The following is a 27,542-nucleotide window of genomic DNA, read 5'->3' on the forward strand; positions in this document are numbered from 1 at the left end:
AATACAGCAATTTGTAATGTGCTGAGTTAGTGAGTGAGTAGCAACCCATTCCCACCCTTGCACTGAGCTAAAATATTGGCATGTAACAGGTTCACTCATTATCATTGATTTAGTGAGAAGCAGATTTGGACACCAGCCCTTCTGTAGTGATAGCTGACCCTTTGGAGATGGGCCAGTCCAGTAGCACTATGCAGATAAGACTGCCAATTCCATATTAGAAACTTATGAAGAGCCATGTTGATATGTTGATTTTTTCCCCTCATAAATGTTTCCTCTGATGATTTTAATTTTTTTTTCTTACTAATCACCACTCAAAAGCAGTATATTTTCTGCTAGATAGTACTGGTTACCAGGTTTGCCTTTGGTCAGGGGAGGGTATTTTTTCACTTTAACTTTTTGAGGAGCTACTTAAACTAGAATGCTAAAATTTGCTACATATATTCTATAACAAGATGATGATGAGATAAACTGGTTCAGAGCTTGAAATGTGATATTTTTATTACAGATCACCACAATTATCATGCCAGCAAAGTACAAAACCTTATCCATTTCTTCTGTGAAGAAGTGATGTTTGCTGAGAGATTAAAAATAGTTCTATATAACAGCACATAGATTTGCCTACTTTAAGGACAAAGAAAACACTCAAAACCAGCAGTTTTACTTCAAAAAAAAAATTGCAAAATTATACCAAAAAACAATAGTAGCTCATGTTCAAACTAAAGGTCTGGTTTGAAGCACTTAGTCTCTTAAACATTCTAGATGAATTGGCCATCACCTGAAGGCTGATAAGGACTGCAGACTGATACCAGGTAAGCTCCTAAGTAACTTCTGTAACTCTATACTTAACAGATATTAAGTTAAACCTCCAATCAACAAGACAGTTTTCAGGATCAGAAACTTGTATCCATCAAAAAAAATCCTACTGATTTAGCTAGCGTTAACATTTTAATTCATGTTAATAGAACATATGGAAAATTCAGGGCTCTCAAATCCATGTTTTCCATTTTAAAAAATCATGACTCCTACAGAGAGGCTTTGGTCGCCTAGGCTGGTGCAGAATTGAGCATGACCATTTTTTCATTAAGATAACTTAGCTCTGTTTAAGCAAAGTGAGGCAAAGTAGGGGTTTAATAATTTCAAATAGCTATTTTGTAAAACAGAGTATTTTACTTTAAGTAATGGAAACAGTGACTTTCTGAGTTTATGTCCATAGTCCTGTAAAGTCCAGCTTCCTAACCACAGCAGGCAAATCTTTATCTCCTACTATAAACCAATGCAAATAAAGCTTTATTACTTTAGATCAGGTGAGGATCCGTGTCATAAATTCAGGACTTGGTGAAGGTAAAACGTTAGTACTCACCGTCTTTAAAATCAACTAAAATAACTTCAGATGTTATAACTTTATGGATAATCATAAATAGCTACCATTTTCATGTCTATGAACATTAAATATAAATGAAACCAATGACATCCAAGAAAAAATGGAAGTCAAATGAAAATTTAGCATATCCCCTGTGACATAATCCAAGATTTTTTAGCCCTTTAGTACTGAAATATTAAGCCTTTAAACTATCAATGTATAGCTGCTTAGGAAGACTGAACAGAAAGACTCTCTCTGTTGGATCATACAGTACCATACACTGCTATTACATGCTAACTATATTGTATAATCTCTGATAAATTTTTCAAGATCTAATTTAAAAGCAGCTACATTAAGCTTCTTTCCTTCTCTTTAGTTAAGTCTAAAAGAGAGCTATGATAAAAATTCATTCTTTCTTTCTCAGAAATCTTCTAATTTTCACAGAATGGCATTAATGGACTGCTGAAACCCATTTATTTTTATGACAACTTTGTTCGTTAGCTTAAATAACTCTTTTTCCCTCCTTGATGTCTAAGCCACCATTAATTTGATAGATCACAACAGTGTTCATTTTGAGCATTTAATTTGCTAGTCTGAATATGTCAAGTTTTTTCAATACCCTTTCCCAACAAAGATTTGCCATATTCCCAGTCATCATGTCTTCTTTACAGCTATTCCAGCTTGAACCAGTTCTTCTGGACAGAGGTGACCACAATTGCACACCTCATTCCCAGTGAAATATCACGGTTTCTCTGTAGTGGCATTAATTCTTTTCTATCTGCACTGATAATGCCTACATATATTGTGGGGTCACAATTACTTTACTCACCACCATGTCAGATTACTGTCTAAAAATTTATCCTGCAATCATATAGCAAACCCAGGTATTTCTCCTAGTCATATCCTGCTGATGCATTCTTGTAGCAGACAGAACTCATTACAAGACATGGGGATACAGATCCAATACAGTTTTTTACTCTTAGCTACTACTTAGTTCCTGATTTCCCCAAAAAATCATCGGAAATTAGGAACCTGTACCAGAATTAAGAGCTCAAATATTTAGTTGGGTTTATGCCTAATTGTATTCAAGCTTTGTGCTACAGAGTTCAGTTCCATTGCTTTCCTCTAGTTCTCAAAGTTTATCACACAACCTCTTCATCTCCTGATAGTACTCTCAGCTTTGTAGCACCAACAGATTCCATCAGCATATTCATTCTCTTTTCTCCAGCTCTTTACAATTCTTCTTTTTACTACTACTTTCCACTCTCTTATTATTACCTAATAATTTCCCATAAAGTAAATAAAATTCAGTACTGAAATTTAGACAGATTAGATGCCATTACATTTCTCTTACTGGAAAATATTTCTAAAGAGTATCAACTTTGTTTTACAACCTGTCTTTAGTAAAGTCATGATGCATTCCTTTTCACTTCCTATTTACCTCTATTATCTTAACTATCCTTTTCTTCAAAGTGTGTTATAAATGTTTGCATATGATTGATTACTAGGTCTATAGTCACCTACAATATGCTTTCTGTTTTTTAGATGGAGGTATTACCTTTGCTATTTTCAAGTCATACCTTTTGTCTTCATAAAATTATTTGAAATCCTTGCTACTAGATGTGTCATTTCATTTCCCAATGCCTTCAATATTTGGGGCTAACAACTCCTTTGGTTGTCACTGACTACATGAAACTCGAAATTCTGTTTGCGTTTCAGATTTGGTGATTTCCAATAACTTCATTCCCATTAGCAATTTTGTTTTTGCTTCCCTTGCCAACATCATGGTTCCTTAATGAAAACAGAGATAAAGTATTCTATTTGTTTGGGGATTTTACCTACATCACTTTCAGTCTACACTCTATTGTTCCTGCATAGTTACACATCTTTCCAGGTTCTTTTTATAAGTAAATGGTTGAAGAACCTTTACTATTTGTTTTAATTCTTTTATAAAATCTGGCTCAACTTGACATTTAGTAAGTCCCATTGTATCCATATACTTTCTGACCTCTAAAGTATAGCACTCTTTGCTGATCAGTCTTTTATTTCTCCATTCCTTATAGGTTCTTTGCTCACTCAGACCAGAACTGATTTTCAATAGATACAAAGCTGAGTATTAATAATCATAGACTGGAAAATATTAGCAAGTCTGCACTTAGATTTTTGAGAATGTGTGTGTGCGTGAAACAGAGGAAGGAAAATGTTTTTACATAGCTACGTTCAGACACAAATTAAGGTGCATAAACAAGGATGCAAGATTTCTCTCACTTTTCCTATTATCAGTGAAGAAAGATGCGACAGACTGACCAGCCTTGGACTTCTGCTCTGAATTACCCTCAGGAGACACCTGCCTCGCTCTGTGGACTATGTAGGGCACCTATGGAATCGACTTCTTTAGAGACCTGGAATACTTGCAGTGGTTCAATACAGCTATTTCTTATTCTGAAATTGTCACTACTCTAGCTGCTCATCTTATGCTTATATTTCCATGGTATTCTGTCCTTCTGTTGTCTCAGCGACATTATTTTTCTGTTTCTTTAGATAATATAAGATATTCACTAGTGGACTAAGTACAGGAAGCTAAATATGAAGATACACACTACTAACTGTGTCTGCAACTATGTACAATATAAACCCCTCTGACCGTAAAATGAAATATCCATGAGCATAGAAATTAATAAAGATCAGTTTACAAAACTGCTGATATAGAATGCAAATTCACACCTTCAGATTAGTTAAAATTTACATAGTTTGGTCTACCAGTTCTGATTCAGATTTCATAAATGGACCCAAACCAACATTTTACACCTCTTCAAAAAAGACATGTGAGAGAGCTAAGAAATCCGGTACCCTGGCAAAGCATAAAAGACTTATAATGTTTCCAGTGTCTAAGCTGTGTCTGAATTTTGGTCTTTTTTTCATTAAACAAGTTGAATAAGATACTTGGTTCAGGTCAACTAACTGTTTGCAAGAACTTGTGCCATTGATGTAAGTAAAAAAGAAAACTGCAAATAAAAGCAAATGCTTTCTGCAAATATATGAACATACGGGAAAATCTCATTCTGCTAAAAGAGTTTTTGTATCTCTTCTTGTGATTTCATTACTGTTGCAGGAGCCTTCTGCTCTGCATTGACTGCCATATGGAACAACCTACCTCTTTCTGCTTCAGCTTTTTTCTAGCCTCAACTAAAAACATAGTTCCTTCATTGCCTCCATCACTTAATATCTCCCTTCTGCTCTTGTCTTTCTTCCCTGAACATTATAATTGTATTTACCAGCTCTGGAAAGTGTTCGGAGAGACAACTTGTGTGAGAGATGTAACTCACATTTAAGCTATATTATTTCTGTATTTTGATTTTAGTCTTAAAAATAACCCCCAAAATTAAATTAATTACAATTAAAACAAAAGCTGGAAGAAGCTTTGATGATTTTGGACCTTACCATAAATCTTTCCTGTTAACATCCCATTCCTGACTTTTCCAAGAAGTTTCAGCATTCGTTCCATCTGTGCATCACCAACTCCACTGTCTAACCATTGCTGGCAAAGAAATGCATATTGGCTGTCAGTCTTGCCCGATTCATGGATGACAATTTTGTCCAGGTACCATCCAGCTCCGTAACCCACATTATGGTGCTCAACAAGAACTTTGTTTAACTGTCCAAGGTCTACTGCTCTCATTTCAGAGATACAAACCTGAGAAGGTAAAGACAAAATGAATAGCAAACTGATTAAACCATGTATTTTATCATCCGTCTTTAAGAAGATTACATTTGGAAAGACAGATTCCTGTCAATGCTGAAGTATCTTTCCCTTTCTGATAGTAAAGAAAGATATTATAGGCTGACAGTCATATCTGGAGATCCTGTTCAGAAAATATGTGGATCCTTGAATATGCACATTTTTCCCTGTTCATGATCACTGCATCCCAGGCTTTATTATGAAAAACATTCTGCTATTTTGGGTAGAAAGAAACCTCTGATCATTAATTTACTTACAGAAGTCTCTTGAAAATTGAAGTTCAACAAATCCCTCATAACTGAAACAAAGGGAGTGCTTCCAATATCAGGATAGGCCTAGTAAATTGAACTTTGGTTTAGATAAGGCATTTTATTTTTAAACATTTCAAAGTCTTTTATATGATAGGACATCCTATTTTTCAAATGGGAAACGTCGTATTATTCAACTCTGAAGAGAAATACTGACACTGTTGATGACTATGCAAACAAAGGAAGATACTGACATTAGAAACTATAACTAAGGCTGTGCACGCATACAGGCAAGAATTGATGTGCTCTTCGGATGTAAATAGACATCTGTTTAAATATTGCTACGGCTACCAGTAAACAAAAGCTAAATGGCAACTGCACTAGTGCATGTTGGGATGAATAAATTATGTGAGCAAGAGAATGAATGTGTTCCATGCAAGAGATAATATGAGTGGGTGGGTAGATACATGGGCATGTGTGTGGGTGACATTAAAAAAAACCCAGATGGATAGTAGAAACAGACGCTATAATTTTTATTTGTTGCCAACCAATTTGCCACCAGGCAGGAAAAAGCATGGGGACCAGAAAGCAACAAAGGGAGAGATGATTTTTAGAAAGAATTATGTCATCTGGTCCATTCTCCTGTCTGTGTTGGACTATTCTCTACAATGTGCTCAGAAAAAGAAAACATCAGAGTTATTATTCCTGTCACAGCCTTAGGACTTCCAGGGTTCTTACCTTGTTATATCCACAATGTCCCCAAACAGTTACCATGGCAAGTTATACCCCTTTGTGTAATGCATATGTAGCCCAAAATAAGATCTATCTGTGAGGAACATCTTGTAAATAACTTTTTGGGAGCACTCATTGCTTTTTAATTTTATTCTTTGTAGTTCTGAGCCAAATATAATTTTCTTGTCAGTCTACATGACCCTTGACTTAGAGGAAATAGCCTGTATTGCTAATATTCATGTTCCTTCACAGCTAACTCCATCTGAAAAAGGGACCTATCATTAGTCTCATTCTTTGTGATAATAATTAACAGTCATTAGACAACAGTGGTCATAATCACCCATTGTTACCAATGAATTCTCATAATAATACATTAAATTGCCTACTCCCTCAGCATTAGCAAGAATGTACTTTTGGTTGATGTCACTACATTTCTTTTTTCCCCCTCAGTATAAAGACATTCGGAACTGCATTAAACACACTACTGGAAGTGTAATTAATGAAAGCCAAAAGGATTTTATTTAAATTGTCTTGCTTTACATAAAGTGTTAGCTAGGCAAAATTGCATTCCCCACTTATGTAACCCATTAAACTGGTGAAAAAGTTAGACATACAATTACTCAAATAAATATAAACCAGCCTTACTATCTGCGGTAATTAAATCAACTGCATTCTCTTTTCTTATGCTTTGCTGCAATTTTCTGTCTTCCTAGCTTTTCCTTATATTCCAGTCCTTTATCAGTCAAGAGAGATCCTTTTTTTCATATCTCGAGTTTCCTTAACTTTGTTTTCTTTGCCTGTCCATTCCATATTTTCCAGGGATATTGCTGACGTAATCTTGTCTCTCAAGACAGCTTGCCCTTTACATCCCTTCTTTTCACCTTCTATTCTTAGATACTCTCACTAAAACCTCATTCCAACTTTTTTATTAATCTACCTCTATGTAACAAGAATGTAAGACTGGTAGCAGTATGTCAGACCACAGATCCATCTAGTCCAATATCCTGTTGCCAAGAGCTACCAATAACAGATTTCTAGGGAAGAGTTGAAAAATGGGGCAAATATATAGAGATGCTTCTTGAATATAAAGTCTCTCAGGCTTTAGCAATTTGTGGTTCAGAGATTTCCTGAGCCAGAGATTGTGTCTTTGCAGTTAACAGCCCTCCGTGGAAAGTTGCCTTCCATGACAATGTGCAACGGCTTTTTGCACCAACATGCATCGTACCATCTGCAACATCTTGTGCAAGAAAGTAAAATGGATTAATTATGCACTGTGTAAAAAGCCACCTCCTTTTGTTTTGAATCTGCCACCTGCAGGTTTCATTTAATGCTCTTCAGCCCTTGTATTTCCTGAGAAAGTCAAATTACTCATTTTCTCTATGCCATTTTATATTTATCTCCCTCTCCCTTCCTTTCGTCATCCCTTTTCCAGGCCAAACAGTACTTGTTTGCTTAGTTGTTCCTTGTACAGAAGATATTTCATATCACTTGACATTCTTCTTGCACTTCTTAAGACAAGTGAATCAGAACAAAACACAGCATCTATTATGCATCTGCACTAGAGAACTTACCTGGAGGTATGACTGTATTTTCTACTTTGGGGTGGCTGGGTTTTTTCCTTTTTCTAATAATTCCTAAACATTTGATCTGTTCTGTTTTCATTTGGCTTTGCCTCTACTGAGCACTGGGCTGACATCATTACAGAGCTATCCTAATGCCAAGGTCACTTACCTATGGGTAAAAGCTATTCAGAGCCCATCATTTTGCATGCAATTTTAAGGGGTTTCCCCCCCCTCACAGCCACTGCTTTTCATTTAGCTACAATGAATTTCATCTGCCATTTTATTACCCAGTCACTCTGCGTGAGGTCCTTCTGCAATCTCTGCCACCAACTTTCATATTTATTACCTTAAATAACTTAGTATCATCAGAACACTTTGCCATCTCCCTGCTCAACCCTTTCCCAAGAACCTATTGCACAATGAAGAACATGAATACACAAAATAGCTGAGCCAAAGAAAACTTTCACTGTCCACAGTACAAAAATAGCTCACCTAAACCAAAAGATCTGCTTGGGAAGACACTCAGCACTCTTCTCTATTGCTCAGTATAGTGGCTCTGATTTCTTTAACGCTAAGAGCTGTGTCACTGACCCTATATTAACATCTAGCTTGAAAGTGCCATGTAAATTATTTCTTTTTAGACCTCTTCTCCGGGTTATGTCACAAACTTTGTACCTTTATGTCTTTTATTAACTCTTCTAATTGCCTATAAACATTTGCCCTCAAAAATGCCAAGAATTAACCTGTATTTTTAATAATATCATCCAGTCAATCAACATCACAAACCTCTTCCTATATTTTAACAGCACAGTTTGGACTAAGGCAGCAGGATTCTGCAAACAATGACATCTTTTTTTAAAAAAAAAAAAATAGGTTGCAAGACACTATAAGAAAAGGAAAGAAAAACATGCCTAAATACTTTGGGTGTGAAGACTGCAGCCAAATTACTAAATATCTCCCAATGTATAGCAATTTCACTAGATACCAGGACACTAAATACTGTTATGAATCTAGAACTAGGTTATTGTTATGAAAAGGAGAGGTTAAGCATATTTTTAAAAGATGTATTTAATTTTCCTCAGTAGTAAATAAAAAGGGAATTAAACTTCATTGAAACATATATGTTTACCTCTTTTCATTCTTGCCTAAACTGTTGGTTATCTTCATTTTACAGTGGGAAATGGACACAAGGAAGGTAAAAAGATATATTCAGATCAAGTAAACCAGTGGCTGAGCTTAGAAATGAATGTAGGCCTCCTGCCTGTGAGTGTTCTATACACTATATCACACACTCCATTTAGAGCAACAGTTGTCTGAAGATGGTACCTAGAGCTGAGCCAACAGAACTCTGACAAAGAAGAAAAAAAGAGAAGCAGAGGAGATGATGGCAAATTTTTAAAGAGGCTGAAAATGTATTACCAAAGAGTCAGAAAAAGATATAGGAAAGTGTAAGCAGGATGATTAAAGAGATGTTCTTCTACACAAGGAACAATGAACAATCCAGTGACAAAACAAGTGTGCAGAGGATAGAGGTCTATAAAATCAAGAATACCAAAGAGTGGGTGACACAGAAAAAAAAATTCACTGTATCTTCCGGTAAAAGAAGGGAAATCAGGTGAAACTAGTATGTGGAAGTTTTACACAGGTTGCAGCTGAAGTGCCGTCCATACTACCACAGGAGGCTGTGGATACTCTTCACATAAATAAAAAGAGTTTACACAAATTCATAGAAGAAAAATTATCTATGACTATGGAATACAAGGATGACATGGCTGGTTTCTATGTTTCTATGCTCGAGAAAATATTTTGACATTATGAAGGAAATGAAGGAAGAATTGTCTAAGGACAAGGCTAGCAAAGCCGTGGAACAGGTTGCCTAGGAAAGTTATGGCATCTCAGCCATGAGAGGTCTTAAGAAATTGTATGAAATAAGTATAGAGGATCCTGCTTTATTATACAGTGATCAATTGAAAAGTCTCTTTAAATCCTATCTAGTCATACCTGGGCTGAGTCCAGGGTATGTGTGAACAAGTTGTGTAGATATAATCATTAATACAGTAATCAGCAAAGGCTGACCAGAAAATGTCTCCTAGGAATTTATCTTGAGCAGTCACAGTATGTTTACAAGCAGCTTTACCTGTTTGTAGTTCTATATATAAACGGATTAATTAACATATAGTAGCTAACACATTTAAAACCTCTCGTTAAACTATATCTGGACAGATTTTTTTAAAAAAGGAGATTTTAAAGGAGCAGTCACAGGAAATAGCCCTGATATTTCTATATCAGCTTCACAAATAACTGAAAAGTAGGCCATGGCATTTTATATGTTGTTGGGTTCAATTCCAGTTTCTAAGAACAGTTACTGATGGTTTGTTGGTTTTAAATTTATTGGTACTTGAAATATTCTTAAACCGTAATCCCAATTCAGGTAAAATGTCTATACTTAGTAAGCAACACATCTTTTCCACAGGTTACCACGGTGTAATATCAATGCTTGTATTTGATAATTGAAAAGAATTATGGTATTGGAAGAAAGTAATAAAATAAAACACATCATTAAGCAAATATGTAAAGAAAATAACTCAGTACTAACCTGTCCTCTTTCAAAATTTGAATGTCTTAGTCTCCTTTTGCAGGAATCTCCTTGCTCTCCAAATACTGTGATAAATACATCTGCATCAGTCCCTGATGCAGGCAATGTTCCCGTATGAACACTGATTGAGTAAAGAACTTCTGTCATGAAAAATCAGTGACACAAGACATTACCAAATCAGACTATTTAGCAATGTAATTACCAAACATTATAAACGAATTTATTTTAGGTAAAAGATTAATTTCAAGACCAAGGAATGAAGTTATAGTAATTGACATTAATGTTCTGTCTGAGTTTCATATAGATTGCTCACTACCTCACAACAGCACAGTACAGCATTAGAGATGAAATGTCCTTTATGAATTAATGCAACAATCCATGCTTACATTACAGAAAAAGAAAATGTTGTAGTTCTGGAGTCTTATCCAGTGGTCACTGAAATCAGCTGAAAGAATCACACTGATTTTATCAGGCTTTGTAAAAAGCCTTGAATTCTTGTAGGAATTAAAGGTCTTAAATTGAGCTGGGGTTTATCAACGCTAACAAATTTTACCAAAGAAAAAACACAGATATAACAGATGAAATCCACTTTTTGTTCTGGATCAGCTGAATTCTGTTTTAGTCTGGCATTTTAATAATTATGGCCGATATCAATTAATATGTTCGGGAGAAATCACTCAGCTATTTATACAGATATGCATTGTTGTTGTTATTCTTCACCACAAAGGATGGCTTGCCATGACTTTTGGCTGATGAGTTATATAGTACATATTCCTTGAGGTAGCATGACAGAGGATTTTTTTTATGGGTTCTGTAAGCTCTGTCAAGAATTAAATGTTATAACAGACTGTTAAGATATATTTCCATTTGCAGTCTAGCCTTCAGTTAGATATTAAATGCAAAAAGTTTTAAATATTTTAACTAAGACTTTTGTTCACAGAGTATAATGAATGAGAATTCTTTTCTAAATATTTTATAAAATGTAATCAGAACAAAGGAATATGTTATATTTTAAATACAATGGTGAAATGAAAAAGAGCTTCTGGGGTAGAAATGGAACTTGAAGAAAAGCTCAAAAAAGATTGTATTTCCTTTTCTTCATGCCATTATGACTTTGCACATGCCTTTTTAAATCTGTGATTTAGTTCCTCACTGAGTGTAAATCAGTTGGTTTTTGAAAATTTCAACAGAAATATACTAATTGGGCTTTGCACATTTTTCAGACTTGCAAATTTGTAATTAGCCTAGTGAAAACAATACATGTCAGTTGTTTTAAAACAGAAAAAATGATTGAATACACATTATTAAAGACTTTGCATGGTTTACACAGGTATATTGAAAGAATCTTTAAAAATAATTTTGAGTGTTTTTTAATATATACAAAAAGCTTTGAAATCTTGCTTGATGTGTTCATCCCATTAGGCAGTTCACAATTTTGTGTGTGGGTATGTGTGCATTTGCTCATGTATTTATTTTTTAGTTCAGCAGCATACCCCTGAGTGGTGGCTTGTCTGGCCTGACCACTGCTAGCTCTGTCACAGTCTCAGATCCATCTTCTCCAAACAGACATTGGACTTCAGTGTGAAAGCCTAACTCTTGTTTAGTGTCCAGGTCTTTTAGCCGAAGCTGCAGGAAGAATCAGAAGAAGAAATTCATTTATCCGAATTATTTCATTTCTTATTTCCATCCCAACAGAAACTGACATTTCTTCTTATTGTTGACACCTGCACACACTTTATAAAAGTTATTTTTACCTGATTCTGCATAACAAGAGCTACAGTAGTTACTGCAAGTCGCTGATTCTGCAGCCTGATGTTCATAGGTGTATTCTTCATTGCATATCAACACAGGCACAGGACCCGTTTGTAGGAAGCCAATGAAGGATACAGATTAAATTGACCTGTATATACTTGCAATTTCAGAATGTCAAATGAATGCAGTTACATCAATCTTAATAGCATATGCTCATTTTGCAAAAACATTTGTTTTGCTGCTTTTTATTTGTTTAAATACGACTTGCTATATCTCAGCTAGGATTTTCAAAATTGGCAGAAATTAGGTGTCCAGTGGACTTTGGGACTCCCTGTGGAAATGTTATTTGAAGAATTAATTCCAATAGAAGATGCAAGCTTAGGTCTAGCTTCATTCTACCTGACTTTAAATACTCAGTGGAGACTGAACAAATTAAGTTCCAAATTTGTGAACTTAGAACCTCCAAACCAACTGAGGAAGCACAGCCTTGGGAGCTCACCTATCCTAGCTACTGAGACAGTCAATACGGAGATCAGATTTACAGGAGGGCAACTCAGATATTGTGAACTTTATCCTAGGTCAGATTATAAAATACAGAATGACAAACTATCAAGCATATGCAGAAACATTTCTGGTAACTATTATATGCAGGATTGAACTTGATACCTAGCTAAGGACTACAAGTTTGCAGAAATGGTTTCTTCAGCCTTTAGAATCTCTTTGTATAGAAATATTATATCCAAGACATTAAAAACAAACCAAAATGAAACAAAAACTTAATTTCATCAAGATATTAAGTAATTGAAATTCTCAAGCAGGGATTCCCAAAGTTACTGTGGTGACTTATTACCACTACTGACACCAGCAGCAGCAACAGAATTTTGTGGCTCATTGTACAGGATGCACATACCACTGTTTGGAAATCCTGAGTACAGATTTCCTTACATAGACTTCAAGTGCAAGCTTTGAAATGCATAAATATTTGTATAATTGAATTATATAATTGAAATTATTAGGAATTTGACAGTTCCACTGTTAAAAATTTTGTCAGACTATCTTGCCCTTGAGTTCCCAGAAATGTAATTACTGAACATTTTCCATTACTGCTTATGCTTTGTGCCCAGTGCTTCACAAGATCAGGCACAAAGCTGCCAGATGAAATTAAACAATTCCCCATGACCATTTCCAGAAGTAAACCATTAATTACGTGACTAAACAGTGTTTTTCTTTATATATATAAAATTTTATATATATATAAATTATATATATATATAAAAATTTTAAAATTATATATATGTAAAATTTTCTTTATATATATAAAATTGAAGCCAGTTGTGTACCCATTTTTTGCACTTGCAATAACTAAATTTTCTCACACTAACTGTCTAACTTCTTCTGATACAAAAATATCCTCCCTAACTTCTATCAATATAAACATCCCTAACTAAATATCAATAAGCATCACAAACTTCTATCCTTATTAAAATTGGACTAAGGGTTACCTGCATATGCAGGCAGATGACCTGCAGAAACTGGACTCATAAAAATGAGATGTGTAAATTTATGCAGACTTTGGCCTTAAAATAAAATGTACCTGGCAAATTCCTGTTAGTTGTAAGATTACATCAAAGTGTGAACTTTACCTCCAAATCATTTAACGTTTTTATATTCTGTATGAAAGTAAAAATGATTTTGCATTTTATTTTGGAAAGAGTCAGAAACTCTACTTTTGAGCAAGAAAAGGCTATTCATTCTAGAGTAAATAAATCTTCAAATGTTACAAAAAAAGACATTAATTTTAGCTAAGGTTGTATCTTTTTCTACAGAAGTGTGCAGAAAAACGTAGGAGATTACAGGAAAAGCTCTGGTGCTCTGAAGTTGCTGTAAACACCAGAATACAGAAAACAGAGAGTAGCAGAAGGAATGTAGGGATTTTATCTTCTTTTTAGCCTTTGCAGTTTTATCTGTAATCTGTGTTTTTGTGAAATTTCTGAAACTTTGGCTATTACTGCTTTTACTTAAGGAGAAAGCAAGGAAGGGAATTCTTTTCCATTGAGGCTGGGTTTGACCACTGATTCATAGGGAGCTTACACATACTGACTGCCTCCTGTAGTCTTTCTATTTCTAAACAGCATCTCTATTTTTTACAGCACTGTAAGAGTCCTATTAAAGTGAAACCGACTTGTTACATTTTAGATTATGCTTCCATGTATAAATAATTTATAAACAGACTAATAAATGAGTAACGGATGTTATAAGCATATTACTGGCACAAGCAGTATATGTTATTGTGGCTTATGTTGTGGGTTGTAAGTGTACCAGTAGAAGAGAGTACACAGGTCTATAGCAACCTGTTGACTTCTTGTAGATTGTAACAATTTATAGCTACCAATAAACCAATTATCAAATAACTTAATTTTAATAATTTAAAAGTTTGAACAAAAATCACTTAGGCATTTGCTGAGAGTTGTCTTTGAAAAGAAAGCAGAAAGCAAATGACTACATTTATGAATTTCCTGCCACGTTTTGAGCCACCAGTTCTGGAGGCTAAAATTGTATATTGCATGATGACACAATGGATATAGTGAGGGTAACGCCAACATATTTTTGAAATGTTTTATCAATGGCCTGGAAATGCATATTTAAAATGAGAAATTAGTTTTGCTTACCTATTCTTTCCATTCTTGTAGCCTAAACTGAGACTACAAAATTAGCTGACAAAGAACAAATTTGGGGAGAAAATATGAACAGGATAAACTCCTCTATCCTCAGAGGAGCTCATAAACTCAGACTTAATATTCCTTTGAGTACCATAAAACCATTCAGATTTTAGCCCGGAATAAAGCTGTCTCTAGCATTGCCCATTAGAACAGTTTCTGGACTGTTTATTCATCTAGGGAATCACCCTTTGACCTTTTAAATCGATAGTAGGGTTAAGGTACTGTGCGGTCCAGTTCAGAAAAACGTTCTTTTACTAACTTCAGAATAATTCAATGCTATGTCCACAATGCTTTTTGGGCCCTTGCCTACAGGCAGAGCTCATTGACACAATTTTTCTTTGCATTAACCTTCAAGCTTAAGTATTTCCCCAAAGCCCAAGTATTATCAGGCCCAACACCTTTCTATTCAATCATCTTCCTACTCACCCTGGGGAAAGGTATACATTTAAAATCTGGTTGAATCATAAGGTTGACAACATTAAATCATTTCTCCATCCCTTTTTATGAGAGATCTTAAGTACATATTAAACTACAATTAGACGTTTAAGGCTCACTGATGACCATGTTGCAATGAATAAATACTAAAGTATCAGCTTAATTGGTTTCCACAAGTAGGTTGTTCTGTGTCAGGAGACTGTCAGTATTTCCATGCAGAGATTAACATTTCCTAACATCAGCAGAAAACACTTCCTTCCATGTCATGATGAGCTATGCAGAATGGGTATGCACATCAGTGAATACCTATATGCATTTCAGCAGGCACAAACAAGGTAGATCTGCCCACAGAGAGATCTGGAAGCTGTAGGCAATCATCTGTAGATACTTGGTAACTGAGCCAAAAGAGGCCTGGCCTTGCTAGTGTGGTGCAAAGCGAAGCTAAAATCTGTCTCTCAACAAAAGATATTTACTGATATTATGAAGAATATTACAAGTTTGTACGTAGTATATTTGGAATACCTTATGAAGTTTAATTCCTCTTCCCAAGCATGGACCAGATAACACAAAAGAAACTTTTGTTATATCTCCAATATCACCAACAGTCAACTGTTTGTTAGAAAAATAAAGAAAAAAAATTAACTATACGTTGTATGTAACAATTTGGATTACGTACTTTAAGCCCAGGTAAAAAGATAAATAAAATAGGTAAAAATACTAGTCAAGGACATTGATGTTAGGGTGAGGAAGTCCCATTGAGATTGCAAGTTAATTTGTACTCACATTTGTATCATAATTTATGTTTATTTTTAACTGGGAGAACTGCAGAGCCTAGGCCAACATATGAAAAGCAAGGAAATGCATGACTGATTCTGTATTTCCAAGCCAAATTCATATTACTCTTCTTTTCTCTTCACTTTCTTATTTACCTCCTCTCCATCACATCTTTATTCTCAAACTTGAACTGAAATTTTGACCTCAAGATGATTTTTAGCCCTGGCTATCGGTTCTGTTCTCAGTTATTCTACTGCTCAAAAGAAAGGATGGCTGGTTTCCATGTCATATCATACACTGCTGCTTGTAGCTTTTCATCTTGCAGCAGTTAAGCAATGATGTTTATATTGCCTTTTTCCAAAGGCATGACTTTTTTTTCCATGTTTAAGAATAAAAACCTTTTGAAGCAGGTGACCCAGGTTCACACACCTGTTCAGAAGTTGCCATTAACTTCATGTGCAAACTACAGAATTGATATTTGTCCAGGCCCAAGTTCATTGTAGACAGACACAGCTTCTAAGTAGTGAAAACAGATTAGTTGAGGTTTGAGAAATAGAACGTAAAGGAAGTATGGAATAACTTCATTATTTGTTGCCTTACTGTTAAGGCCTACTAGTCTTAATTCAAAGTTAATGAGGCTTTTCATGTCAAAGTTGGCATTTGCTCAAGAGAGCTTTCATAAGTGATATGTATTAGCCCACATGTGAGAAGTTCTCCAAGTGCTGTTTATTTAAGACATGGAGGTATAAACATTAACTCTGACAAACAAAAAATTATTCCACACAACTTCACATATGTTGGCCACAACTCTTACTTTACTGAAACTATTTGGTAAGATTTGTGTGAAATAAAAAAGAAACCGACCAAAAATGGATTATCATTCAGATTCTGAACTTTCTGTGCAGGGGATTTCCCTTTTCTTCCAAATACAACAACTTGAATGTCAGGAACATCTTCTGGTACTTGTGTACAGTGCACCCATGTTTGCCATCGTCCTCTGCTTTTAGTATCAAAATTTTTTGTGAGAAGAGGTGTCACAGATGTTTCTGCAATGAAAACAAACATATATTCAGAGCCTGTGACTAAGTTATAAGGCAGTATAAGCCAAAAGATACAAGTTTACATTGCCTGGTAGTGCTGGATATAGCACAGGCAACTCAGGCAACAAAGCCACAAAACCCCCATTACTCATTTTAGCCCTGTGGAGGTGTAGAAAACCAGGCCAGCTGCTTCATCAACCCATGTCACACTTGTGCAGGGGCCATGCCTATCTTCTCTGTATTGTTCCAAGGCCAGGATACATGCTGCCAGAGGAGACTCTTTTAATGCTGCCATTTCCATCTTCTCCATCCCAGGCATAATTTCTTCCTCCTTGTTTACAAAAGGCATGATTCACCTTGGTCCAGGCTCCTGTCCCTCACCATTGGGGTACCAATGCTCGGTTCTGCCCACATTGTGAAGTAGCCTTGTACTGGCTCTGTTCTGCACTGCCATGCAGTAGTGATTCATGCAAATGAAGGACATTTCTGCTGTATTACCTTTGAGCGGAATTGCCACTTCTACAAAATCTTTCTTGGAGCATTTATTGATCCAGTCATTGTGAATAAAAACATGTGCAGAAAAAGGGTAGAGGACTTCTTTTATAACAATTTTTTCCAAGAACCACTCATCTGATTGAAAATAAACAGAACATTATTAAACTATACTTTTTAAGCAACAAAATGTTCTGTGTATGCAGTCATCAGTTTCTGTTTTAGAAAATCAATAAAATGTTTTCTTTTGCTGAACTTCTTAAGGAGATAAGGCTTCTGAAAATATATTGGCTGTGTGTATACGTGTTTCTGTCCGTTCCCCTACACTCTAAAATATTCAACGAAGTGAAGAAGTATTAAAGTTTTTACAGCTTCTGTGAAATTTAGCATAGGGATAGGTTTGATTTAATGATCTATCAGTGTCACAAAGGATGGAAAGGCTTCTGTATAATATCTCTAGACACAAGAAGTCCCCCATAGGAAATTATATTATCAATGTCTTAAAGCAAAAAGGATCAGGATTTCTACCACATTAGCCATCACAAAATCCACTTAACACACAACTTTCTTTCTGGTGAGATTCTGCGCTATCTAATAAGGCACAAACTTCAGCTGAAGGTTTTTTCTTGATTGACACCATCATGTTGATTCTCTGGAAACAAAGTGTTTGAAGACTCAGACCTCTGAGTCTTGGTAAACTTTGTTATACTCCAAGTCTTGGTGATGTCAGTGAAAGTTGGATCATTCATTTTAACGTTACCGTCTAGGAAATATATGGGAAACAGTCCCCAAAACAGTTTTCTGAGTCTGAATTTAATCTACAAAGTCATCTTATAGTCTTGTTTTTTTCATAAAGATAAAAGAACAAGAGACTCCACTTATCATGCTTTGGAACAATCTTATCTCCATTATCAGTATTATCTGCAGATGTAGGATATCTCTAGAATCTCTGTTCTGTTGCCTCTAAAAAACAATGCGCCAAAATTGTAGCCAAAGTATTGAAGAAAATATTAATTCATGATGCTCCTTGCTGTTGCTATTTTTTTTTTAAGACGCAAGGAACTTTCTTTAACTCCAACACCTGCTGTGAAGTCAGAAGGAGGACAAGAAAAAATGCTGCAGGAAGTGCAGCCTTTTTATCTGCTACTCAACCTCATGTATGCAGAATCCCTTAAAAAAGAATATATTTCTCATGGGTTTGAAGGAAAAAAAGCTATGAGGCCAGAATAGCCTTTCTTCCATGTTCCACCTCTGAATCTGATGAACTTATTTTCTGTTCTTATCTTTACCTAGAAGCATTTAGTCCTAAAAAAACCCCTCTTTTAAAATGAAAATGTCCATCATCTAAAAATAGAGAGGAAGAAAAAAAATGTCAAAAATTGCAAAAGCATGATGTCATATTATTTCCTGAAAAACAAAAGCTTTGTTGACTGTACTCATAAATACATAGTAACTTTTACGGAGAAAAGTTTCACATATAATTTTACATTGTCATGATATTTCCTAGGAATCCTTTGCACATTTTAGTAAAACCAAACTGGATACTTGATGTGTATAGTCCAACAGAAATAATGAACAGCAGAAAATGGAGAGCAATTTCAAATTTTCTAGAACTTTTCTAAAATCACTTGTGATTTTTAATCTTAAATTTAAGATATTTCTGAAGTTCTAGGATCTCCTAAATCCGATAATCTACATTATTATTATAACACATTAACTGAAAAAATTGCTGACCTTTTTTTAGACTCTTAAATCCAACAAGAACTTGATCCAACTTGCCAAGGTATACTGCTTTGATTTTAAAAACATCCACCTGCAATATGAAAATAATCAAAATTATGTTTTAGTTAAAGTTAATATGAATGTGCTTTTGAATATTTATCAGTTTAGCCTTGCATGTCTGGTCATTGTTTTGTATCTCAATGGAAGCAAATTTATCTTGTTTCTTCCATTCCATTGTCTTTAAGTTCATAATTAAACATCACATGCTATAACTGATATTTTCTGATCCAGTTAATATTATGAATTTCAAAATGCTGATGTATTTAATAAGAAGTAATTTTGGAAACATCAGATACACACACTAGCAATAAAGTGCTCATTTCTAGTACCTTCAGGGACTGAAATAACCAAACTTGTATTGAAAGTTACTTCGATCCAGAACCTAACTCCCGATGAAACTGATAAACAATAAGTGTCTAATAATTCTGAAAATGTGGAGCAATTTCATTTTCATTAAAATTCACAATCAATTTAGTGGGAATTAGGCAGGTAAATGGGAATGAAGTGAATAGTATCTGGGAAGGCTTCAACCACTGTGCTATTGGGATAAGGAATTTTCATGGAAGCCATTTCTATAAGAGGTCAAATTTTCCACATACAACAGACTTGCATGATGAATAGACCTCACAGAATCTTCCCTTTTTTCCCTGCTGTAAATCTCCGTAGTATATTCACCTGCGTGCATATACATGTTTGTCTCCTTCTTTGTGCAGAATTTTGTCCTTCTTTGTGGCAAAGCTCACATAAGTATGCACACTGGCACTGGTGACACACATTGCTTAAAGTGTGTACTTGTCGTTTTTTTTGAACTGGGCTTGAAGAAAGGAGGTTTGGAAACATACTATTCATGAATGGATTTGTCTACTCTTTTGGGAAACCAGCCATGGAATAAAATCTCCACGAGTAAGACTCTCTTATTTCTTGTGACTTCATGAGCTATCCTGTTGTAGACAGAAGCAGTTTTCTTGGAAAGGCTGGGTTGAAAAATGCAATTTGAAGACAAAAGTTGGGGACCAATTTGGGGGATTGAAAACAAACAATAAAAACCCTGTATTGTTTCCATTGCTGCCAGGTACAATGACATACAAAAATTCATGCTACCTGTGAGAAACACACTGATCACAAGAGTCATCTAGAAAAAAAGAGCAAAGACTAAGAACAGAGAATTAGGCATTTGAGGGCACGTTGGAGTAAAGAAAACTGTGAGAGAATGAATTCTCAACCAGTTGTTACTCAAAATCTTTTCTATAAAAAGAAGATTGGGGTGCTATTGCCCAGGATATAGAAAAGCCATCTAGAGTTTCAGATGAAGGATTTAGCCTCCTGAGCAGATTCATTCAAAAGGTGACACAGAATCTGGACTATGCAGAAAAAATCCTTGTGAATTTGCAGATGAGTTATATTTCCACTGGAGTGAGTATTCACAGAAGTCAATTTTATTGTTCACATATTTTTCTCTACGAGTTTTATGCTTAAAGAAAATTTAACATACATTCTTAAAAAATGAAGAATAAAAAAAAAAAGCTCAGGACAGTTCAGTTTTTTGAAAGGAACAGGAATCAGTCCCTCTTTCAGTCTGTACTGATACCTTATCCATTGTAGCAAGCAGTCTTGCTGTTCAGATTTCTCTAAGGTATTATCTTTAAGACATATTATAAATAACTATTATCTATATCACCAAAAAAATTAATCTATAAAATTTCCTACATTACTTTTTAAAGCCAGATGAGCCCTACTATCCTGTCATTATTATTTTCAGACTTAGTTTGTGAAGTCTGAGCTAGCAGTTTGATCAGTTCTTGATGAACATGGCATTGGGCACACATATTCTCTTCCACAATGAAGAAAGAAAACACAGGAATACAGAGGACATAATGACTAACAAAGATTTAGTTTGATTTTCTTACAAAAAACATTATGTCTTCTAGAATCTTTAGAATTGAAAAGAAAAGCAGATAAAATAAACAGAGGCATGTTTAAAGAATAAATGATAAGTACTGCAAGCAGATTTCTCTAGATTTCTACACCAGAGAACAAACTAATCTGGGTTGGCTGACAACACTGAAATACTCCTTCCTGCCCTCCCAAAAAGAAGATTCTTATGTACTTTGCAATAATTTTATGATTTCCTTAAAATAAAAATTAAAAAATCTTCCAAACCTAAACTCAGAGCAAACAGCAGGGTCTCATGAAGTATCAGCTGGACATTTCCTTTTGATCAGAAATAGATATTTCCTTTTGATCTGAGATTTGTTTTAGTTACTTTGTTCTTATGCCAATAACTACTCCAGGAATTACTCTTCTAGGAAAAGCCATTTAAGCCTCAAAAAGCAAGAATATGTTTACCATGTTTAAAAGCAATAAGTGGGTGGAAGAATTGGAAACGTGAAAAAATAAAACTCTGTTTGGAACACTGACATTAGTGTTCAGGAAAGTTAACAAGAAAAGGTCATGGTCTAAAGTAGGTACAAAGGCAAGATATCATACAGAAAAGTTAGCAGTTCTATCAATCATCAGGCATATTTTAACAAGGCACTGATACCTCCCTGGCCTTAAAATTCTGGAATATTAAAATAGAACTTTTAGAGTATATTTAGTCCAACTCAAAATTACTTCATCAACTTAACTGTATCACTATTGCGCAATGCTGATGATGCTTAAAAGCAACATTACCTATGGAGACAATCACCTCTTAGTTATAAGAGAAAATTATGTCTATATGGAATATTAAACACTGGTATTTTTGATATTCTGTCCATGAAAGGTTTTATGTAAACACAGGTTTTAACAAAAAGACATTCAAAGATTCAGTTACATTTTTCCTCCTTGTTTTACCTGCCCTCTAGCAAAAGTGATCAGGCTGTTTCTTGAGTTAAGCCATCGTTTCCCTGAGTCACTCTTTTCTCCTTGTATACAAAGATAGGCCTCACCAGTGGCGTCTGCTTTCTTCAAGTCTCCCGTGTGTAAATGGATTGCATATTCCACAACTGCAGAAAAAAAACACACATACAAAACAAAAAGCAGGAGAAAATGCTCATTGTCTTCTTGCACAAAATCTGCATTATGTACCCTGGTAGAAACCATTGCAAATTGCATCTGAATCCCATACTGTGCCACACAACAGGGAGCACAGGTCTCTTCAGTCCTGGTGGCATACGTAACCAAAACACATTCTTGCTGCGTAACTCCCTGTTTAGCAACCTGCAAAATACAGATTTGTTCTGCTCTGACACCAATCCCAGAAAATCAGCCCTACTGGCCGCTGCTTGGGGCACAGGATCTCCTATGTACTGCCCCTCCCCCTAAGGTATGGAATCCCTTTCTAAGTACTTCATGTTCACATGCTCTTTGGAAAGTCTAAATTCTGTCCTCTAAGACTATTTACTCATATTTCTTTGTTCCTTCCTTCCCTCTGTGTGTATCATTTTCTCCTTGAAATGAAATGGGAGCTTACACTTATAAAGTGGCTTAGAAGAAAGCTGGGACCTGATTGTCTCAAGCTTTAAACTCATATAATTATCTCCCAATGAATGAACACATCAGGACTATCAAGCTTTCTCACTAGTCAGACCATAATACTATTACAATGTTCTTGAAGTTAAAACATGTTAATGTGAAACAGAAATAATGAATTAAAAATTCTTTCATCAGCTTTAATACACAAATAGAAAAACCTCTTCATATTTTGTATCAGTCTCTAAAGAACCTCTCATGTACTCTATAATAACGCAGAAATACAGATCAGCTAAGTGAAATTCGAGTTTAAAGGAAAACATTCCTGATTTTCTCAGCTGTGGTCATAGTACAGTGATTAGAAGAGACACCTGTGGCCACTATGTGGAGCTTCTGCTTCCTTGCCTCTTTGTGACACAATATACAGGGGAGTGATGCAGATGAGACCAGATTGCATTAATTCTGAAGAAACTTCATGGAAAACTCCTATGTTCATTTTTTAAATTACCTATTTCAGCCCCGGAGTTTATCATGGAAACAAGGAAACACTTAAACAGAAGCAGGTTACAATGTCAACATTCACAGTTATTTGCATCAATTTAACAAGGAGCCCATGAAAAAGAAGGAGGTTTTTTGAGGGGTTGTTTTTTCCCCCCCTAGTGTTGTAAGTCTGCTCTTACTCAGATTACAATAATAAATCTGTGCTCATTTGTATAATGCTGGTGCTGTCACTTCACGAATCTAACTTTGGTAGCTATATTAGGAATATGATCCTTACGTAGTCAGCAGGGAAAGGCAAGTGCAGTAGCAAACATTTACGATGGGTTCCCATATATTCTGGGGATAGACACTAAAAGTTAGGAGTCTAAACTTAGATGGTCTTACTGTTCCCCTGCTTCCAACCACAAGCATCATTACTTCGGCCTAAGAAAAAAAGCTATTATCTTGTAGCAACACAGGTTTGTAAAACGCAGCTTTCTAATATTTTTCAGAAGGAGGAAACCATTTTTATCCACTGTAAAATGCAAAGTCATATTTGGGATGTGAGTAATAACAATGCACACGTACCAAGAATATATTCAAGAATGCATGTATTATATCTTGAAGTTTTTTGTCAGAAGCTTCAAGACTAATTTTTTTTTTAAGGAATGAGCACCCTTAAAATCCAACATTTTACAGGTACTGAGCTATCTTTGACTACTTCAAACTATTCAGCCCCAGCTCCCACAGCCTTCATCACTGGCGCAGTGAAGCAGATATAGACAACATCTAGACTACGTGACAGTTATGTGCTGGAGAAAGTCTTCCAGCCTCACTCTGCCACTTATTCCTACCAGGGACCTGGCTGGCTGTACAATGTCCACTTTCCCAGGAAACACGTGTGTGCAAAGAAGAGAAATGGTGCTTTAAACCATTTAGAGCAACTAAGAAGCACTTTCAGTCTCACAATTAACGATACAGCCAGACAGCACTGAAATACACGTTATTCAAGTCTGAAATACATATTTCAGTCTAAAATACATCACAGCATACACAAATATCTGAGTATAGATCTTGGAAACATCTGATATTTTCAGTACAGTTTGCTTCTTGAATCAAATTTATTCCAACATAGAAACGGCCCAATTTAGCCAAACTGTACATCCTTTAAAAAGATATAATTATGAGAAATTTCTGGTAGGTTTGAGAATGATTGCTAGAATCCAGAAGCTAAGGCTGTCATTTATTTTCATGCGTAGGTGATAGGAAAACAGGGAGGAAAAAAAAAAGTGTTCTGAGGATATTTATTTTTAAATTTTTCTTACAGCTCTTTTCACAAATTGATGCTATTCATATTAAGTGTTATAATAAGAGGCCTGAATTCAAATATTTTGACATCTTATATAGCTATTTCTTTATATGTCTAAAATAAAAAGGTCACATCACTGGAACAAGGGTCCTAAAGGGAGGGTTTGCATACTGATTTAAAAATTAATACCGAAAGGGATTCATTAAATAAGAAGGGCTATATCAGGCTGCTAATAAAGGTGTGCTCATTGCAATAAACTTCTGGAATGTCTTTGTTTCTCTTCATCTTCTACTACAGAGGGATGACATCTGAGAAAACTTGTTTTCTGAAAAGTAACTTTATTTCACTGCAGCACTATTTACTTTACTTCAGGGACTTCCCCTGGGATTTTTTTTTTTTTTAAATCATTTAAACCAAGAGCTGGGAAAGTACTTGTAATTGACAGCATTGCTCAAGTTTGATGATAAGAAGTAAACCAAGAGTTTCCCTAGACTGGGGCCCTAAAGTATCTCATTCATTTTTTCGAGGCAGTCAAATATACACTGCCAGGTGAAAGACAACATAGCTGCATTAAAGTCAGTGTAGCGACACAGACTTGCTCTTGCTGCAGATCCAGATAGTCGAAAGTAGATGAGCTGTCCAGGTGGCTCTTTGGCATTTAGCCAACGACATTTTTGCTTTTAGAGGAGTTAGGATATGAAGGTAAGACTGTGTGTCATTCATCTAGAGTGTTGCCTTGTCTGTATACCTGGGTCATATAAGCAGATTCATTGACATCAAAAGGCTACTTGTGTGAATAAGATCAGAAGAGTTTGGTCCACAGATTTGATCACTCATGTAGGATGGATTAGAAATCACAGCACTCACAATTATCTTTACTGCTTTTGTCCAGAATCATTGATATACTTAATCACGAGCTTAGCTCTAATCACACAAGTAGTATTCAAATGAGATACACACTGAAAATTAGAAACATATCTAATGTTTTTGCTGAGTCAGTATTTTCAGCTGAATCTGCTGAATCTATCGATGCATAATTTAAAGCTTAGTGTAGTCACAGCAAGTATTTCCCATTACTTTTTAAAGGTTTTGGATCAGAGAAAGGACTTCCACTATAGAAGTGAAACAAAAATATACAAAGTAACCCCTACGAAGGCAGGCATAACACAAAAGAGATGCTGGGAAATAGGGTAAAAGTTCTTAGGGTGAGTTTGGGACCATTCTCACTACCAGATGAAAAACATACCCCAACAACAAAAATCTACTAAAATAAGATGTTCTATTCAACCTTGCCATTCTTTGTCTCTTCTCAATCCTATTTATAAAAGCTCTGGTTTAGATATAAGCTAATATAGTGTGAAACTGAAAGTGATCACCTAATGCTCATTAAAAAAGGGGAAAATAACCCATGAATTAAAGATAAGCCAGAAGGTGTTGCTTTGAATTTGCCTTTTTTTTCTTGTTATTGAATTTACTATGTACTATGTATACAGATATAATTTATTATGATAATTCAGTAACATTTGCCGACAGAACTCTCAATAGCCTTTCAAGGGCGAACAGTTTACATGATACAATCACATTCTTTCTGACTGTCAGAGGTATAGTTAAAACTTTTACACCATTGTGATTTTAGCTTTGTAATGAAATCAGGCAATGCAGGTAATTTTTCCAGCGGCGGGGGAAACAGTAAGAAAAGCTGTCAGGGAGGAAATGAACTATCAAATGAACTCCTCTTCTCCTGTTGGAGCTCTCAAGACCTTTTCTGTTACTGCTTTCCTCTGTAGATTGTCAGGTTCTCCATGGAAAGATAAGATGGTAGGGATGAGAATGCAAATGGAGTAGGGTAGGTTGCTCTATTTCAGAGCTGTTGAATATAGCTGACAGGGACTGCTTTTTTCATAGGCTTCTGCAAAATTTCTACTCTACAAAATAGTAAAATAAATAGAAAAAGGCAATAGGGGGAATGGATATTCCAGAGATTATTGTCATAATTCCCCATTGAATCAGTTCTGTTTTTAAATGAATGTTAGGCAACTAAGAATCAAAGATGAGTAGAGTAGGCAGGGATATTTTTTAAATGTTCATTTGGTTCTATGGCAAAAACATGTGGAAAACTAAATTTGATGCCTAACCTTGCTAACTTATCACATAAGTCCCAAAAAATTAAAATCCCCCTTTCTGTGAAATTAAAGGTTCGGGACAAGATCCTCAGTTGATACAGCCACACAGCTGATATGCTCAAGACAGTGGAGCAAATCAGTTTATGCCAGTTGAATATCTGATTTTATTAATCTAGTCAAAAGTACAGAGTTCACCTAACCTACACAACAGAGTGTGGTAGAAAGATGCCTGAGTGAGCACAAATTTGAATCAGTAAATGTAAGCAGAACAGCATGATTCACTTCACCAACTCTGCGCCTAAGCCAGTCTGTTTCATGCCAGTTTGATTCCATGCCTCAGCTAATAACCCTAATAAGTCAAAAGACTACATTAGCTGAAGCATCTCTAAACTACTTTCATTTGGAAGATAACATGATACTTACCATTAACTTTAATGAAAAAGGAATTATTTGTTAAATATGAACTTCTGAACTGAATTATATCTGGAAGGGTTAACTATCATGTAGTGAGCAACTACTTCTCCATGCTTGAACACATCATGGTACACTACTACATAATAATGATTTATTTGTGATTAACAAAGCAGTGGAAATGTTATACTTTATCTATTAACTATAAAAACATAAAGTTGGGTGATTTTTAATAAAGATCAATATGTTTATTAATACAGTTGTTTCTTACTATAGACGTTAAGCACTTAAACCCTTCAAGTTCTTATGTTAACCAACTTGACTGAGGCAGGGAGGAGGAGCAGGATGTCAGTAGACTCCAGACAAAAACACTTTATTTGTGTCACTGGAGCCTAATGTCAGCCAGAAGAGGCCAGTTCACAACTGGTGTTAAAAATCCTTTAGTAAAGAGAAGGTAATGCTGATCTTCAATAGTTACTTTGGCAGCTACGTATTGCAAAGTTCTTACTGTAGCTTCAAACAGCTCCTATCGCT

The 27,542-nt window shown here is 35.3% G+C and overlaps 1 protein-coding gene across 1 annotated transcript in view; it reads right to left on the minus strand.

The window, feature by feature from the left end:
* The window catches only part of RP1 (RP1 axonemal microtubule associated), a gene marked incomplete at both ends in the record, with an annotated part of 184,872 nt that overhangs the window by 35,258 nt on the left and 122,072 nt on the right, over positions 1-27,542 (minus strand). Inside the window, 8 exons of the mRNA XM_082316016.1 lie at positions 4,802-5,054; positions 10,238-10,377; positions 11,731-11,863; positions 15,667-15,753; positions 16,783-16,964; positions 17,457-17,588; positions 19,185-19,263; positions 22,068-22,219. Coding sequence (XP_082172142.1) covers positions 4,802-5,054; positions 10,238-10,377; positions 11,731-11,863; positions 15,667-15,753; positions 16,783-16,964; positions 17,457-17,588; positions 19,185-19,263; positions 22,068-22,219 — 1,158 coding nt within the window. The remainder of the gene's footprint in view (positions 1-4,801; positions 5,055-10,237; positions 10,378-11,730; positions 11,864-15,666; positions 15,754-16,782; positions 16,965-17,456; positions 17,589-19,184; positions 19,264-22,067; positions 22,220-27,542) is intronic.

This window comes from Platalea leucorodia, assembly GCF_965183815.1.
Source record: "Platalea leucorodia genome assembly, chromosome: 1".
Lineage (NCBI taxonomy): Eukaryota > Metazoa > Chordata > Aves > Pelecaniformes > Threskiornithidae > Platalea > Platalea leucorodia.